Source organism: Anolis sagrei, chromosome 7, assembly GCF_037176765.1.
Source record: "Anolis sagrei isolate rAnoSag1 chromosome 7, rAnoSag1.mat, whole genome shotgun sequence".
Classification (NCBI taxonomy): Eukaryota; Metazoa; Chordata; class Lepidosauria; order Squamata; family Dactyloidae; genus Anolis; species Anolis sagrei.
In genome coordinates, this window is record NC_090027.1 from 23,033,642 (window position 1) to 23,051,848 (window position 18,207).

Below are 18,207 nucleotides of genomic sequence, written 5' to 3' on the forward strand. Positions count from 1 at the left end.
TATGTACATGTATATGTATATACAGATCTATATAAATAAAAATGTAATGTTCGTTTGTGGGATTAACAGACCTCAAAAACCACTGGGGGAATTGACACCAAATTTGGACTGAATATGCCTAACAACCCAATGTATGTCCTTCACTAAAAAAAAATGATTTTGTCATTTGGGAGTTGTAGTTGCTGGGATTTATAGTTCAGCTACAATCAAAGAGCATTCTGAATCCCACCAACGATGGAATTGAACCAAACTTGGCATACAGTTCTCCCACGACCAACAGAAAATCCTGGAAGGGTTTGGTGGGCAGTGTCCTTTGGTTTTGGAGTTGTAGTTCACCTCCATCCAGAGATCACTGTGGACTCAAACAATGATGGATCTGGACCAAACTCTACATGAATACTCAAGATGCCCAGATGTGAACACTGGTGGAGTTTGGGGAAAATAGAATCTTGACATTTGGGAGTTGTAGTTGCTGGGATTTGTAGTTCACCTACAATCACAGAGCATTCTGAACACCAAACCTCCCACACAGAACCCCCATGTGGGCCACAGCAACGCGTGACAGGGTATGGGTAGTAGATATATATATATATATATGTATATGTGTGTGTATACAGATAGATATGCGTATATAAAAAATCAATTAACTGAGACATCCTGGGTGATCCTGGAAGTAACCTATCGACCCCACCCCCATTACAGCAAATTTTCCCTCCCTATTCACTTTACCCCTCCCACTTTATCCTACAAACCTATTGTTCCTACCCTTTTAATGTAAATATCAAGAAAATAATAAAAATACTTTTAAAAAAAGAAAGAAATGGAGATGAGCACCAACCCCCAGAGTTGGACACAACTGGACTTAACGTCAGGGGAAAAAATTTACTTTATCACTTACAGAGCCAGAAAGCTCCAGTAAATTTTGTTTTTATATCATTCTAATTTTCATTACTGTATTAACTACCAAATTACCGTATATACTCGAGTATAAGCCGAGAAAGCCTGCCCTTCTTGTCTTCTAAAGCAAAATCCCAGCCTCAGAAGGAGTGAGTGTGGGGTCACTGTACAGTCTGGTCCTGGCTGATGTCTCCATGTTTTCTATGACGCACCACATACAAGGCAAAGACTCGTCGTTTCATGATTTTGGGGAGTGACTTTAATAATGGCCGGTAGTAGAGCCTCTGTCCCTTGGGGGTCCTTTCCAGCCCCATTGGTCAGTCGGGAGAAAGGGTCTAAGTAAATGGGGCCAGAGGAGCAGGTCTCCAGCCGAAGGCAGACACATCTTCATCTTTTGGCTACAGCCAGACATGAGCCTGGCAGTACTGGACCGCCTGGAAGGAGAAGAGGAGGGAAGAATGAGACAAGTGGTTTAGTCCTTCTTTCCACAATCCTAAAAAGACAGTTCTAAAGTTTTCCCACTCAAATCTCCTGTATATATTGGCTCCAACTCCCATCTGCCCTTAGTGGCCACGCACTGCCCACAGTCTGTTAACTGCAGTTTCAATTTCCCTCTCAAAACAGATGACTTATTTACACTACCTTTCCCAACTGTACTCAGTCTCCCTCCCCGCACACCCCTTCTTTATAGCAGAGAACTGAAGCAGCCAGTCCCAGGATGATATGGTGATCCTGACACTGAGTGTTGGGAACCCCTATTACAAATCCTTGTTGTTTGGGACTTACGAAAAAATGCACTTGGAGTGGTTGGTGCAAAAAATGCGTGAAAACCGAATGCATTTATGCATTGAATAAGTCTTGAACTGTGAATTGTCTTTGACAACTGAACAAGGTAATGGATGAGATGCATCTGAGGTTCCTCACCTGGCATTGTTTGGCAGCGGCCCAACTGGAGCACCAAAACGGAGGGCCTTGAGCGCAGGCTGTGCCCCCTGGGATGGGCTTCTTGGCTGCACAGGCCCCTAGTTCCTGTTGGCAAAAGACAAGGCCTGAGTCGTAAAAGCCCGGGGGCTGCAGAGGGGCCTTGGAGGCGACAGCCCACACTGAGCCATGCCTTCCTACCTGGCAGATGTCATGGGAGCTCCACGGCTTCGGAAGCAACGCAAAGAGCTGGGCCTGATGCTGGGAGATGAAGCGCTTGCACTGGGAAAGAGAAGAAAACATCTTACCAGGGACCAATTATCCAGAATGGGCTCTCCTCCGTTTCCCTTAAAGGTGCAGCAATAGTGTTTCTGAAATTGGCCATAAGAATATCCTTCCTTCCTTAGGTGATCCCTCGTTGGACGAGTAAGATGGTCTTCCATGATGGGTTTCCTTGTGGATTCGTAGGTGGCTGTGGAGCCCTATTCTTGACCCACATCTTCTCCCACAGTGAGGGCATTGGTTTCCAGGTGGAAGGTGGTCCCGGTCGGAGTTGGCTTGACGCGCCTTCCTCCTGGCACATTTCTCTCTTTCACCTTCCACTCGTGCCTCCTTGAATTCTGCAGCACTGCTGGTCACAGCTGACCTCCAGCTGGAGCGCTCAAGGGCCAGGGCTTCCCAGTTCTCAGTGTCTATGCCACAGATTTTAAGGTTGGCTTTGAGGCCATCTTTAAATCTCTTTTCCTTCAAGGATGCCACCATCATCACCCTCTTCAAAAAGGGGAAAGAACAGACTGCGGAAACTATCGAGGTATCTCCCTTCTAACCTCCGCTGGGAAAATCCTCGCAAGAATCCTTGCAAACCGCCTTCTACCCCTCTCAGAAGACACCCCATAAGAATACATCCATTGCTGTGATGGGTACAAAGTACACATAAGCAGAAAGTGGGCTTGGTCCCTCTCACACTGGTAATGGAAGGCAATCCAGTGCCTCCTGTTTGGTTTGTCAGATCCATGTGTCCCAAATGCTATCTGTGCAGGTGTTTTGGACTTCAGCTCCAGAGGCCAATGATCAGGGATTCAGGGAGCTGAAGTCCCAAAGACCTGGAAGACTATTGTGACGAACCCTTACCTTTAGCAGCCAGAATGTGGACCTAGCGAAGCCTGGTGGCCTAAACAGTTAGAATGTGGGCCTAGTGAAGCCCTGGCGGCCATCTTAGGATAGGGAAACAGGGAGACACCATCTTAGGTCAGGTTTTCTTAGAGGGGGCATGTCCTAGTCCAGTAAGCAAAGAGTAGATGGCCAGGATTGGTTAGGAATAGGGGACGGAGCCTAATATTCAAATAGAGGGAAAAAGTGCAGTTTTTGAATTTGAGGCTTGAGTTTTGTCAGTTGGGATTTGTCTGTTGGGAGTTAGGTAGTCGGTTGGTGTTCACAGTTGGATAATGCTAGATAGAACTGGGTTAATCTTTTGTAGTATTCAAAGGCTAGAGGAATTAGCCAGGAATACTGACAGTGGGAACAGGACCTTGCTTATGGTCTGTTTCTTTTATTCCTGAGGAAGGCTAGGCCAAGGTTGTTTGGCTAGATTCCAGAAAGTGGATATTTGATTTGGAATTATCAGAGATTACTTTCCTGAGATAATCTCCTGTTTGTTAACTCTAGATTTGAACCCAGTACCCATCTAAGAATTGTACATCAAACGTAACCAAAAGCTTTTGTGTCATTAACTTACAGAAACCATTACGCATTTGTACCAGAAGAGTTTAAGCCTGTTAAATAAATGTTTTATTATAGTTAACACTTTACAACAGCCTGTGTGTGAACGTCATTGGTATTTAAACCCTCTGAAGAAAATAAACACTATCATAACTCAGAAGGGTGTTACTAAGTACCCTCTCCGCACGTATAATTCAGCCTGAATACTAAACAATAAGGTGGCAGTGTACTCAATTGAAGAAGCCTTTTAAAAACCTCTCAGTTCAGATGTCATTCAAATCTATCTATATACAGTTATATCTTTCCCTGTTTTATCAGTTTCCCTCCTGTGATATTTGTTGTAATTGGTGGCACAGTGGTGTGATCCTTAGTGTGAAGTTCCTTATAATTGTTGGTAGCTTGTGGGATTCACTATTTCAGAATTCCCTGTTCCTTCTCCCTGCTAAAAGAAGCTCTTTGGTGAGGTGCAATTCGTTATAACTATAGTTTGGGAAACACTGATCCATGGCTCTACAAAATTGTTCTACTTGCTACAGTATTAGCTGCAGGGATGCATTTTCCTTGGCACCAGCTGCACCTCAAGGATCTCTGTTCTGTTTAGGGATGCAGTTATTGATTTGAGTTTCTTCTTGAAGGAAGAAACAAGTAATGTTCCTCCCTTCAACGTTCTTCTATCCACAACTGTCTCAAAAGCTTCACTGTTTTCAGAGGTAATTTGTAGCTCCCAACAGTGCAGCCAACAATGGGGGATGCTGGGAGCTGTGGGTCTCAGGATGTGGACGCCAGGGGCTCACCATTCCATGTCTGTGGGCTGGGATTGGGCTGAGATTGTGGCAGTGGGGAAGGGGACTCTGTCCTGGCTTACCTCTTCCCAACCCAGGAAGCTGTGGCTGCAGGCGGACAGCAGGGCAAGGTCCATGTCCACCCGGGTGCTGTTTTGCTGGAGGGCCCCTTGCACTTGGCTGCTGATGGTGAGGCAAGCCTGGCAGCTGTCCACTGGGAGGTCACGTGCTGGTACTGCTGGAAGCATATCTGCAAAGATAGAGCAATACACCTTGGGGGTCCGTTTATGTGTCTTGTGTATGCACCCCTTTCCAGAAGGTGCATGGCTTTGCCTGGTGGTCTTTGCCTCAGGAGCCAGACTCTTGAGTGACTTGTGTCCAGAGTCCTTCCCAATCCCCGGCTAAAAGAGAGTTGTACACCAGAGCAGGAACACCTCTGACCTCAAATATCACACCAGCTTGGTAAAATCAGCAAGTGGTTTTTTGTTGAATATATGTAGGCAAAGTAGTAAAACATAATAAAACAGTAAATGTTCAAAATCCAAAATAGTCCATCAGTTTCAAAGGGAAACAAGATCAATGAGTACATAGAAATCCATGAAACTAGGTACTTGAAACCATGAAACAAAACAGCAGGAATATCCCATAGGCAAAACGTAAGCTTGGCAAAAACTTGATGCATGAAACTCAGAGCACTTGAAAGCAAGACCGTGATAAAAGAACAACATTGACTTGACTGAGGCAAATGTCTCCCACGAATCATTATAAACCTTTCCCAGATTCCAAAACTGCAAGGAAGGCATTTTCTTGACCTTTCCACTAGAGAACGGTTTTTTATGTCTCTTTTGCTATAGATGAAGTGATTACCACAGTCTCTGAAAGTTCTGCCTCTGTTTACTAAAACTTTGCTTTCTGTACAAGGTTTCATTATCCTCTCCCTTAGGTTGCCCTGGGAAAAGTGGTGAGAGGCCTCTCTCAGGAATGTGGCCTTGTGAATCACCCTGAAACAGCTCAGGCCTCTCTTCTGAGCTTAGCTCAGGCCCAAACAACCCCTCATCCCCAAATCCAACAGACTACGGCCCAGCAACCAGAACATAATCCCCATTGTTGGAGCTCAGCCAACATGATTGTGTTTAAGGATCAGGGTGCTTTCGATGTGGGGAATGATGACAATGAGGTTCATGAAGGTAATGGCGTTTCCAATGATATTGATGCAGAGAATGACCAGGGCTGATGCAGAGAATTCCCATGATTTGGGGCTTGAGAATGGCTTGGCACCTTGCCCAGCAGCAGAAATTAATGAGCAAATAGATAGACGGGATGTTATTAGTCAAAATAAGAAAGCAGATCAACGGCTCCGGCGTTCTGCCAGGCTCAGAGAAAGAAAGATAAGGCATTCAAGGCTAAAGTGAAACCAATTTCTGGCCGCTTGGGACATAGCTTAATGAGGAGATAAAAGTCCCAAATACAGGATCTGTAGTCAAATGAAGCATTGTTTGGAATCAAGTCAAGATCTCGTCCCTGTTCCTTGGAAGCCTTGCTTTGGAAAGATACATGTTTAAGCGCCTTTGATTCATGTTTTTAATTTTGGGATTTTATGATTATGTGTTTAAGTGCTTTGGATTCATGTTTCCAGTTTGTTTGGTTTTTATTTTACTATAGAAGTTTCTGCCTTTGTTTTTTTCATGAACTTTGATGGACTAATTCCCTGGACTATTTTGTTCCAGCTTATCTTCCTACCTAATTGGATTTACCTATTCCTTTAAAGTGCTTTTTTACTTTTACTGCTTTTTAATTATCTTCAATAGAGGGATTACATTTCTACTCAACTATGTGGTGTTTAAAGTCAGAGAGCTTTTCCTGGTCTGGAGTGCAACACCCATTCCCATCAAGAACATTCTCATCATAAGCATCAACATAAACATATTTCCCATCATGAACAGAAGGCACAATCACAGGCTGACATACAACAAAGACAGACCTCCCTTGCTTGCCTGAGGATCAATGCCCCTCCACACTGGATCCTATTGGGCCCTGGCTGGTGCTTTTGTCTCTTTCCATAAAGCCTGTGTGCATACGCATAGGAGTGCAGCCAACACTTTCTTCTGACCAGGAAGGCACTAGCCGGGCGGCAACAAAAACTTGTTTCCTATCTACTTCTGCAGAGCTCAAGTGCGGACATTGTCCTGGAACACACCTTACATGTATGCGGCCCCACAAACCCAAGGCCACTTGGTTGCTGAAGCCTCTCAGGGCATACCTGGGCTTCCATCTTCTGTGGCGCACATGAGCATCATCCCGCAGATCAGGTTCGGGCCCACCTTGCCCAGGACCATGTCTAGGATGGTCGCGCTGTATTTCTCCGTCAGACACTGGCACATGCCTCCCATGGACACCGGAAGGACACGGCAGAGCTGGGCCACAGTGGTGCCGATGGTAGCCTCAAGGGAAAAACAACAAAAGAAGGGTGTGTGAAGTCAGCTGCTGGCCCTGAGTCTCCATTCAAAGAGCTTGAGTGTCCCCTTGGATGGCTGAAAAGGGTTGTGCCATCCACCAAAGCTGCTTTAAATATCTCTTTAGCATCAACGTGTCCTAACTTTCTGTCAGCTTGGGGGATGCGGAATTGCCTTTCTGTTTGAGCAAGGAACCCCACAGAATCAATGCCCACGCTGTTGCTTTGAGGGAATGGTAACGACTTATTAACTGGTCTTGGGCTATCTCCACCCAAACATTGATTTCACTACAACAAAGTCCACATTTAAAATTTGAAGAGTAACTAATTGTTTCTGAAGCTGCCAGTCGTGGATGATTTCTGAGGAGAACAGAGGATAGTTTTCCTTGCTCACTGTCTCTGGTATTGTGGCCTAAGGTATTGATTAGTTATTGATTAACTATTCATTTAGAAATTGACTTGAAAAGGTTCAAAACTCATTTCAAATGTAGGGGGCGCTTCTTTAAAAAAATCTCAAAACTTTGTTAATGGCAGACACACATGCGCAGTAGGAAAAAAAACAGCACTGGCACTGGGGAAACTTCAGGGGATTCCCCCTCCCTCATTTTTAGACCAATCCTGATGAAACTTGCTACAGTGGTAGAACACATAGACCACTGTTAGCTCACCAAATTTCATAACTCTTTATTTATCCATGGATTTTTGGTGAATTTTCAAAGTTTTTATTAAAAGTTTATTTTATATTTAGATAAAGACTGCTACAGACAGCTATTGAGCTATAGGAGTCCTTCAGACATTTTGGCTAATGAGCAGCAAGGCAGTGTGGGAAATGTAGTTTGACAGCAGGGGCTTTTGCAATCTCTACCATCACAAACTACAAAAATGGCTGTGCTTATCCACGCCCACCTCATCAATTTTTGCATCCCCGGAGAAGGAAAACCATGTGATTTTAAGGCTTTACCAAAGTTGCTTAATGGTTGTGAAAATTAAAATAACCTTGAGACACATCCGAACATTATGGAATATTTCCAGAAAAAAAGATAAGTGGTTCAAATTTGGATTTGCCCCTCCCACCTTTCCTGCATGGTACAATACTGCTTCGAAAGTCAAAAGTCAGAATTTTTTAACGACTTTTAGACTCTTCCGAATGAACCTATCCAACCCTAGTAGGTACCTCTCTTTCATAATAGTCCAGACTTCAAAATTTTTTACTATAGGCCATAGCAACGTGTGGCAGGGCATGGCTAGTGTAGTTATATAGAACCTGTATGCCCAATGTAGTTCTTTGTGTAAAAGTGTATAAGTTCTGATATACCCTCTCACATTGAAAATGGCAATAAAAAGAACCTGGTTTAAAAAGTATTCATGTCAATGCCTGAGGCTGTAGGCTCCCTTTGGAGCTTGTAGTGGCCACGGAAATGTCATATGTTCCATAGGTCATGGTGGTTGGTGGTGGTAGATCTGGCAGTTGGTGATGGGTTAATATAAGTCTTGGTTCTAAAGGGCTGAGTAGTTTGTAAATAACAGTTTACAGGTAAAAACAATTAAGGGTGGAGGTGTGCAGGAGATGGGTTGCAGCTGGGTGTTACTGGATTTAAGGAGCTAACTTTGAGACTTATCTTTGGGAGAAAAGTATCTGTTGCATTTTGGTGGTGGATGCTGCTGGTTTTCCCCCCAGGTCTGTTGGATTTTCGGTGTCCTGACCTGTCTCCTGTAATCTTGGAACCCTGGAACATTGAACCTTTGGATTGGCTTTTGACTACGGAATAGACTCTTGATCCCTGGACTCTGTTATTGAACTCTCAGCGTTTGACCACTGGACTGGACCCTTTTGACTACGAAGTTATTTTTGCTATCAGTTTTTGTTTATTCTGTAGCTGAGTGCTATCTTTGTGTTTTATATTTTGGTCTATTAAAACAGCCAGCAAGTAAGTGCTGTTTCAATTAAACTGTTTGATAAAACTGGGAGTTTGATTAATCTCTACCTAAATAAGGCAGAGCTCTGGCAACATGACAGGAAAGGGCCTCTTGGAAGGCCAGAAGCAAGCCCAGCCCTTAAAGCCTTCCTGAGCTCTTCCCAGACGTTGCCATTCCAGACATGGACCCAAGATGAGAGGCTGTGGTTGCGCAAGCAAGAGCCCACCTTCCACTTGTGCCAACTACTTCCTGAAAGGAACTGGACCCCCTTCTCAATTGCATCCCACCCACCTCCACAACACACCCAGCCTCTCCCTGCCCTCTTTCAAAAATGGCTCAACTTCCCTCTGATTCCATGGCGGAGCAGCAAGTGCCATACCGTTGGGATGAGGGCTTCAGCCTTTCCGACAAAGGACCGGCACAACCAGCAGGTGGGCAGCGGGATCGGAAATGTGTCCTCTGGGCTCTTCTAGGAAAAGGAAGTCCCCCATCAGTGTATAGGGCCAGAGAAGAGAAGCATTAAGGCTAGAGAAGGGCTCTCATTTGGAAGAATGGGTGCACCCTTCACTTGGGGAGCATGGTGCCTTGCCTAAGCTGCACCACAGAAGTTCTGGTCCATCGTATCCACCTAGCCAGTGGCTTCCAAGTGGATCCAGCTAGGCTCTTCCTGCACCCCTTTGTCTTTCAGGACCCCCACAAAGGACTGCAGTGCTAATGACGAAGGGCTGCTGATGCTGGTTGTGGCTCTGCCTCCCCACTTTGTAGCCTTTCAGTGGTACAGAAAAGGAGTGTCTTCTGCCCAGCCTTGCCACAATGATCCCCGGATGCCCCATAGAAGAGCCAGTGCCACAGGAGAGGGAGCAGCCTCACCTGAGTCTGGCTGCGGGGTGGAAGGAGTCCCCGGATCTCAGCAAACAGCGTTTCGAGGGCATCCTCCTTTGCTGCCGACAGGTCAGGCGGGCAGAAGCTCAGCGTTGCACAGATGGCACCAGGAGCCTGGAAGATAGAGAAGCCTCAGCTGAGAGAGCACCAGGAAGGCCGGAAGGACCAACAGCTTCAGAGGCAGGAGATCTACAGGCCAGGTGCTCTAAAAAGTGGGCCTCCAAGCTCTGTTTCAAAACCTGCGAAGGATTTTTCTGACTCCCAAAGGTGTCAGTGTAAGGTCCCTTTGTGCATCGACTGGGTTGCTGTAAGAAATACACTTACTGTCTTGAAAGGAATTCTCCAAAGTGCACAGGAGCTTGAGCATTCCTAACATCTTTATGGTTTGGAAGACAGAAATCATGCTCCATGGCAGTGGTTCTCAACCTTCCTAATGCCATGGCCCCTTAATACAATTCCTCATGTTGTGGTGACCCTCAACCATATAATTATTTTCATTGCTACTTCACAACTGTCATTTTGCTACTGTTATGAATCGTCGTGCAAATATTTGATTTGCAGGATGTATTTTCATTCACTAGACCAAATTTGGCACAAATACTGTACACGATATGCCCGAATTTGAATACTGGTGCAGTTAGGGGGTTGATTTTCTCATTTGGGAGTTGTAATTGCTGGGATTTATAGTTCACCTACAATCAAAGAACATTCTGAACTCCATCCAAAATGGAATTGAACCAAACTTGGCACACAGAACTCCCATGACCAAGAGAAAACACTGGAAGGGTTTGGTAGGCATTGACCTTGAGGTTTGGAGTTGTAGTACACCTACATCCAGAGAGCACTGTGGACTCAATGATTGATCTGGACCAAACTTGGCACAAATATTCAATATGCTCAAATGTGAACACTGGTGGAGTTTGGGGAAAATAGACTTGACATTTAGGAGTTGTCGTTGCTGAGATTTATAGTTCACCTACAATCAAAGAGCATTCCTAACCCCACCAATGATGGAATTGGGCCAAACTTCCCACACAGAAACCCCATGACCAACAGAAAATACTGTGTTTTCAGATGGTCTTTGGTGACCTCTCTGACACCCCCTTGCGATCCCCCCAGTGATCCCGACCCCCAGGTTGAGAAACACTGCTCTATGGCATCTCTCTCTCTCTCTCTCTCTCTCTCTCTCACTCACTCTCACTCTCTCATTTCCATCTCCATCTCTATCCTTCTACATAATAAAAGTGAAAATATGTGTGTATTTGGCGGAGGTGTCTGTTTACACAGACAGCCTCCCACCTCCACAAAGAGCTATAACCCACAGTGCTAAGGAGCCATCGAAGCCCTCCCTCCAAGGACATTTCCGGTTACATCGGGCGCCATTAACATGTAGCCGATGTCCTCCCCAAACACCATACTGCCCACCACCCAAGAAAGCTTTCATCTGGAAACAATTTCATCCTATAGATTCTATTTTTCTTCCAGAATGGACATCCCAGGGTTCCTTACTCTTTCCATTGGTGTAGAATATGCATGAGCCTACCCACTGCCTCTCCCTTAAGCCTTTCCTGCCCGTCCTATGGCACACAGCAAACAGGAATTGATCAGCAACTGAACAAGAGGTTTGGGAAGAATTCACCATGATTTCTAGAAGTTGTACATCAGGGGTCCTCAAACTATGGCCCAGGGGCTGGATACGGCCCTCCAAGGTCATTTACCCGGCCCTTGCTCAGGGTCAACCTAAGTCTGAAATGACTTGAAAGCACACAACAACAACAACAACAACAACAACAACAACAACAAACCTATATCATCAGCCAAAAGCAGGCCCATACTTCCCATTGAAATACTAATAAGTTTATATTTGTTAAAATTGTACTTCATTTTAATTCTTATATTGTTTTAAAGTTTTTTTTTATTATTTTGCACTACAAATAACTATATATGTGCACTGTGCATAGGAATTCATTCATGCTTTTTTCAAATTATAATTCGGCCCTCCAACAGTTTGAGGGACTGTGAGCTGGCCCTCTGTTTAAAAGGTTTGAGGACCCCTGACCTACATTCAGAGAACACTGTGAATCCAACCAACAATGGATCTGATGGGATTTACTGTACCTTCATTCACTTCCAGAGACCCCCACAAATGATGGACCGGGACCACAATTAGCACACAGACACCCCCCCCATGACCCACTATACGTCCTAGTGCTATTTGTGGGAGGATGGACCACGGATGATGGTCCATACATATGGTTTAACCTAGAATGTTGTGAATCACAGAAATCCCATGATGCAATGAGATGGAACTGGTTTTCAATATTGTTGGGTTTTAATATTGTTTCGCCATGTACTGTCTTTCTAATTTTTGGCTATGTGATTGCTATGTATATCCCTTCCAACTCCAGGATTCAATGATTCTAGGTGCCAATCCATCCCAAAGGGTCACAGTCCCCAAGGCTTCCTCTAGCAGTGAATGGGACCGGAGGCAGACCCCTTCCTTGGCAAATCCCTCTCAAGGGACCTCCAAGGCCTGGGTTTGGGTCAGCCACACAGAAGGGGAGAGGGGGCCCTTTGTGGATCGGAGGGGACGACGGTTACTTGCCATTTGCTTTTCCAAGATGGCGATGAACTGGGCAAAGTAGGTGTCCACAAGAGACTTGCACTGTGGGGCCAAAGTCTGCAAAGGGAGGTCCTTGCACTCGTCCTCCAGGGACTTCTGGATGGCCTTCGGCAGAAGAAGGAAAGAAGGGAGATAAATTATGAAATCACAATCTCCCTGAACCACTGCAAGCTGGATATCAAGTGTCCCAGAAGCAAGCAAAAATACAGCAGAGTCCTTTCACAGCAAACATATGTGCTTTAGCTCACCTATCAGCAGAGTCCAACTGCCAGCATCTGACCTTATCTACACACACTGTTTAGTAAACTCATAGATTCCGGTTTTAAATATCCGGAGGTTTTAATATTCACTGTTGCAATATATGCAAAAGTACAATCAGGATACGCAGATCTGCTTTCAGGCTTGTCCTTACAGACAATGAGATCCTCAGAGAGTCGCATACAGAATAGACAGATACTCACACTGAGTCATGCAAAAGAGAGAAAGATTGAAGCATTCATCCCTCTTTGGTAGCTGGGTAAGAGCCAGGCTTTAGCACAGATAATAAATCACCGGCAGCTGTACTGGCACAGCTGTGCCAGGAGTTTTGAATTTCTTTTTCTTGCACTGTTAGTTTGAATGAATCCATTTGGGTCTTGCATTTTGCAATTGGGTAGCTTTCCCCAGGTTGCAATCATAGGGCAACAACCTATCAATCATCATTAGAGCCTTTAGATCCGCCCCTTCCCCCAGGTTTTGGTGGGAAAAGGTTACTTTCAGCTCAGTCTCACAGTTTGAAGCCTTACAGTAGGACGTTTGGGCTTCCCTCTACCCCACATGTAAAAAGCTTCACTTCTTACAGCTCTGCTGGGGTTAAAGAAATAGATCTACAGCCAGCCTTTGCTGGGGGAAAAGGGAAGACCTCTACAGCTTTGCTGGGGAGTAAAGTTACAGATCCACAGCTTTGCTGGAGGAATACAGCCAGCCTTTGCTGGACAAAAGAAATCGTTCCTACAGCTTTCGTGGAGAAACTAAAAGGACACCAGCTTGGCAGATCTGCAGCAACCATTGCCTGGTAAGGGACCACTCGGGCTATCCATAACGCAGCTTGGAGCCGGGAGTTGAGGCTTCACGTCAGCAGGGTTAAAAGAGATTGTCCAAGGAGGGGTCGGGAGGTTTTCCTAAAGAGGAAAGGAACAGTTTATCAAGCAGTTGCCTGTCCCTTGTTGGCAGATCGGGAAAGCTACCAGTTTTTTCAAAATTATATGACATTTTATTCATTTGTTCGAAGATTTCAGCTTTAATAAAGAACTTTGTTGGATTTATTCTGAGCCTCTATAGAACTTTGTTTTGGGAAACCTGTGGGACCCTTTAGCTGAGGCACCCCGGCATCCCGTTGGGCATACAGAAAGCACGTCCTATAAACAGACATTGTCACAGGCCCAGCGCACGACAGCACAGCAGCGATAATATCTACCAACCAAAAAATTGCCAGTTTGAAGTCCCGGGTCGGTGTGAGCCCAGCTTGCTGTTGACCTAAGCAATTTGAAAACAGCTTAGAGCTGTAAGTAGAGGAATTAGGTACTGCTAAAAAGCGGGAGAGGTATTTTACAACACCATAAAAAGAAAGAGATCAGAAAATGCCCCAAAGGGAAGGAGGAAGTCCTGATGGTTTTTTGTCATAGAGAATGGAGTGACAGCACCCTCTCTTCAACTGGATTTGACCACAACCTCCAAGGTGCCAAAAAGCTGGATGTCGACACAACATACCTTCTTTCTGTCTGTCTCTGTCCTGTCTGACCAAACGGCATTGAATGTTTGCCGTGTATGTGTACTGTGATCCACCCTGAGTCTCTTTGGGGAGATAGGGCGGAATATAATAATAATAATAATAATAATAATAATAATAATCTTTATTTATACCCCGCCACCATCTCCCCAGTGGGGACTCGGAGTGGCTTACATGGGGCATATTACAACAAAATAAAACCAAAACATAAACAACAAGCAACATCATCAAAATTACATAGAAAATAAATAAATAAATAAATAAATAAATAAAGTGTTATTAGTATTATTATTATAGCCACCTGCTGACAGGTCATCACTAAGGGACAATGGGTGATACATGGTTATGACTCTGCCATTACCATCCTAGGTATCGCATCATGACATTCACAGTCACTACTCAGATGTTATCAATATTCCACATGTTCATCGAACAGTATTTTTTCCACGACAAGAAATGCTGTGCCATTTTTATCTAACAGGTTTCTCCTCACTTTCAAGGCTGACTCCTTGCCCATGCGGATCAGGATGGAGACAACTTGCTTGCAGTCCGCGCACAGGTCCTCCTGCAAGAGAAGAAGGCATCCTCCAGGAATTGCAAGGATATTTCTGCTGCACTGATTTCCCCCTTCAATACACAAAGCGAAACACAAAGTCTGCTTTGCCCCTCGTTTCCATTCTGTTCAAACTGCGACTAACAAGATGCACATTATTAATGTAGTAGCATGATAGGAGCGATAATATCAAGAGAGATCCTTTCTGGAGAAAAAAAGTACGGCTTTATTTCCAGCTGGGACCCTGGAGTGGAGCTGAGTCCAAAAGCAACCAGAGTGCCTGATAAAGGCGTTAACCTTGCCTTTTATACCTCTCCGAATGCAGGCAAACAAAGAAACATGCTTCTACATACATTGACATCATCATTTCATCAACTTAGCATCATAGAAATATCAAATTCTATCTTCCAACATGCGAAAGGCATGTCTCTGTATTTCTTTCTAAAGAGCAGCATACAGCTTACAGCTTACATTCCTCAATCAAGGGGCCTACTTTGACCTGTCAGGAGGGAGAGAGATAGACTCCTTAGTTAGAAGTTAAACGCTATATTGTACCAGTCTCTGTAGAATGTATAGATAACATGCCCCCCTTCTCCTCCCCCATTTAACATTCCTTCTCTGTCCTGCTGGCTTTCTTGCACAGAGAGAACCTGATTTTTCTATACATTTCAGTTCTTGTAAAGTATATACAATATATGCATAAATAAATATCTATTTTTTCAATATCTCCCCATCATTATTTATTTACTATCTAAAAGGAGGAGCCAAGAGGATGCTGGCATGATAGGCATTTAACTAAGCTTCCTGTTCCTTTATTGATGTTATTTTATCTCTTCTTCTGTGCTACCCTCATTCTATTGGGTTTCCTGGTGGCACAGCAGCGCTGCTGAGCTTGCAGGCCAAAAGGTTGGTGGTTCTAATCTGGAGAGCAGGGTGAGCTCCCACTGTGTGGCCCAGCTTCTGCCAACCTAGCAGTTCGAAAACATGCAAATGTGAGTAGATTAATAGGTACCTGTGGCAAGGGAGAGAGACTATTTCCTTATTTTAAAAAAACTTCTTTGCTGCCTTATATTGATTCAGTTTCTTCTTTTATATTGGCTGGGACTTTCTGTGTGCTGTTAAAACTTTGTGCTTTATGTCACAGGCAATGAAACACTCTTGTCTATAACAAAGTAACACAGTTCTGACTTCAACGCTTGTGGTTACATTTGTGTTTTGTTGCAATCTTGAGGCTTACAGTCAGTATCATTTACTTGGTTTACTTTTCTGAATAAACTTTCAATGTTTCACATTCACAAACATGTTACTTGTTTTACACACTCTTGGCTGAATTATATTCTGACTCAGGCAACACTAGCCTTCTTTATGTTTCTTAAAACTCAAGCTCTATTTAACGAACTGCTTCTCTATATCTGAAGTCTTTAACACATCTCCATAACTGCTTATTTCTAACAGACACTCAAAAACCAGCTCTCCTTTTCATACACAGATTCCTAACTGTCATTTTCAAACCCTCTCACTCTAACTGCCTCTTTCAGAACCTTGGCTCCGCCCCTTTGGAATGTTCAGCTCTCTCACTCCAACTGTCATTTTGGCCTAGCAGCCTTTTCAAATCCTGGGCCTACGCTAATCTGCATATGACCAATCAGCTTCACATATGCAAATGAATCCTATCTCTGCTGTTGCTACCCTGTCTGTACCTATTCTTCCCTATCTGCATATGTAAACATAGAGCTATACACCAAAACTTTTACAGAGTAGCAATTTCACTACAGTACCGCTTCTGCGGAAAGGTAACGGGCTCCATGCAATCATGCCGGCCACATGGCCTTGGAGGTGTCTACGGACAATGCCGGCTCTTCGGGTTAGAAATTGAGATGAGTACCACCCTCCAGAGTCAGACACGACTAGACTTAATGTCAAGTAGAAACCTTTACCTTTGAGGGAAGAGCACGGGGTCCTACCTTGGTGTTGGGGTCCCATCCGGCCTTCATGCAATGGCCCAGGGCCCCACACTGGACGGCTGTCACCAGGTTTCTGCACCAGAACACAGGGCCTTGGGCACAGCCCTCCTCCACCGGAGTCCAGGCTGAAGCAGCTGGACAGGGAAGGCGAGGCAAGGAAAGGTCAATTGAGTTGCAATGGAGGAGGAAGAAGAGGAGGGTGCTGTTCATAGAATCATAGAAGAATATAGAGCTGCAGCTTTTGTTGAGTTATTGCATCCATTTAACCCTTTCACTACTTGATTCACATTTTTGTAATTAAAAATATCAGTTAATTTTGAATATTTCTGACAGATAACATGATCATTGACTTGGAAGAAACCCCAAGGACCATCCCGTCTGAAGCCCTTTCTGCCAGGCAGGAAGACACTATCCAAACCCTCCCAACAGATGGCCATAGATATGACTGACAGAAAGAGAAAGAGGATAGATCAGGCATGAGCAAACTTTTGTGCCATGCACCAAGCACATCTGCTCTCCCCTCCCCCACTTGAAGTCTCAGAAACAATCACAGCGGAGGAGAGCTTTTGGTGGTAGGATTTGCCGTCTGTTTCCAAAAAGGAAGAGAAGGACAGGTGGAGAGATCTTCAAACTTCTCTGCCAAAGGGGTTCCTCAGCCCATCAGAAATATATGTTTTCTGATGGTCTTTGGCGACCCCTCTGAAACCCCCTCGCAACTCCCCCAGTGGTCCTGACCCCCAGGTTGAGAAATGCTGATTTAGACAAACCCCCTTCTGCCAGGGAGGAGGACACCATCCAAGCCCACTCAACAGATGGCAATCCAGATTCCTCAGAAGTGTCCAGAGAAGGAGGTTCAATTGGACTCTGACAGCAACATATTCCAGTGGTGGAGAGTTCCCATTTTCCGCTTTGCTTCCTGCTTGCTCCCCCAGCCCGGCTCTTAAAAGGCACCATTGAGGGGAAAGGGCCGTTCCTTCCGTCTATTTGCTCAACTCTCAAGCATTGAGCCTCTTTCCTTCTGGAGGAGGCAATGGCCCTGCACCCAACGCGACCATTCTCAGATAGATGGATAGAGGACAGATGGAGAGAGATATGACAGATGATAGACGATAGATGGTCAGAGAGACATAGACAGATAGATAGATAGAGCTTGGCTGGATAGATAGACAGACGACAAACAAACAGATGAATAGATAGATAGAAAATAGATGGAGAGATAGAGAAAGATGACAGATTATAGAAGACAGATGGTCAGATAGAGATGGATAGATAGTGCTTGGCTGGATAGCTAGATGATAGAAGATAGATGGAGGGAGAGAGATGACCGATGATAGGAGATAGATGGTCAGAGAGACATAGATAGATACTAGACTAGATAGATAGATAGATAGAGCTTGGCTGGATAGACAGACAGACAGACGGATGGATGGATGGATAGAGGAGAGATGGAGAGAGATATGAGAGATGATAGAAGATAGATAGATGGAGGGAGAGAGATGACCAATGATAGAAGATAGATGGTCAGCAAGACATAGATAGATACTAGATAGATAGATAGATAGATAGATAGATAGATAGATAGATAGAGCTTGGCTGGATAGATAGGCAGATGGCAGACAGATGAATAGATAGATAGATGATAGAAAATAGAGAGAGAGAGAGAGAGAGAGAGAGAGAGAGGTGACCGATTATAGAAGACAGATGGTCAGATAGGGATGGATAGATAGTT

General features: G+C 44.6%; 1 protein-coding gene across 1 annotated transcript in view; it reads right to left on the reverse strand.

Moving 5' to 3' along the window:
- Nucleotides 1-1,133: 1,133 nt before the first annotated feature.
- The window catches only part of SFTPB (surfactant protein B), an 18,695-nt gene continuing 1,621 nt past the window's right edge, over nt 1,134-18,207 (reverse strand). Inside the window, exons 2-11 of the mRNA XM_067470738.1 lie at nt 16,479-16,612; nt 14,455-14,526; nt 12,176-12,298; nt 9,559-9,684; nt 9,068-9,157; nt 6,580-6,760; nt 4,403-4,569; nt 2,020-2,100; nt 1,822-1,926; nt 1,134-1,331 (exon numbers count right to left, since the gene is read on the reverse strand). Coding sequence (XP_067326839.1) covers nt 1,296-1,331; nt 1,822-1,926; nt 2,020-2,100; nt 4,403-4,569; nt 6,580-6,760; nt 9,068-9,157; nt 9,559-9,684; nt 12,176-12,298; nt 14,455-14,526; nt 16,479-16,612 — 1,115 coding nt within the window. The 3' untranslated portion in view covers nt 1,134-1,295. The remainder of the gene's footprint in view (nt 1,332-1,821; nt 1,927-2,019; nt 2,101-4,402; nt 4,570-6,579; nt 6,761-9,067; nt 9,158-9,558; nt 9,685-12,175; nt 12,299-14,454; nt 14,527-16,478; nt 16,613-18,207) is intronic.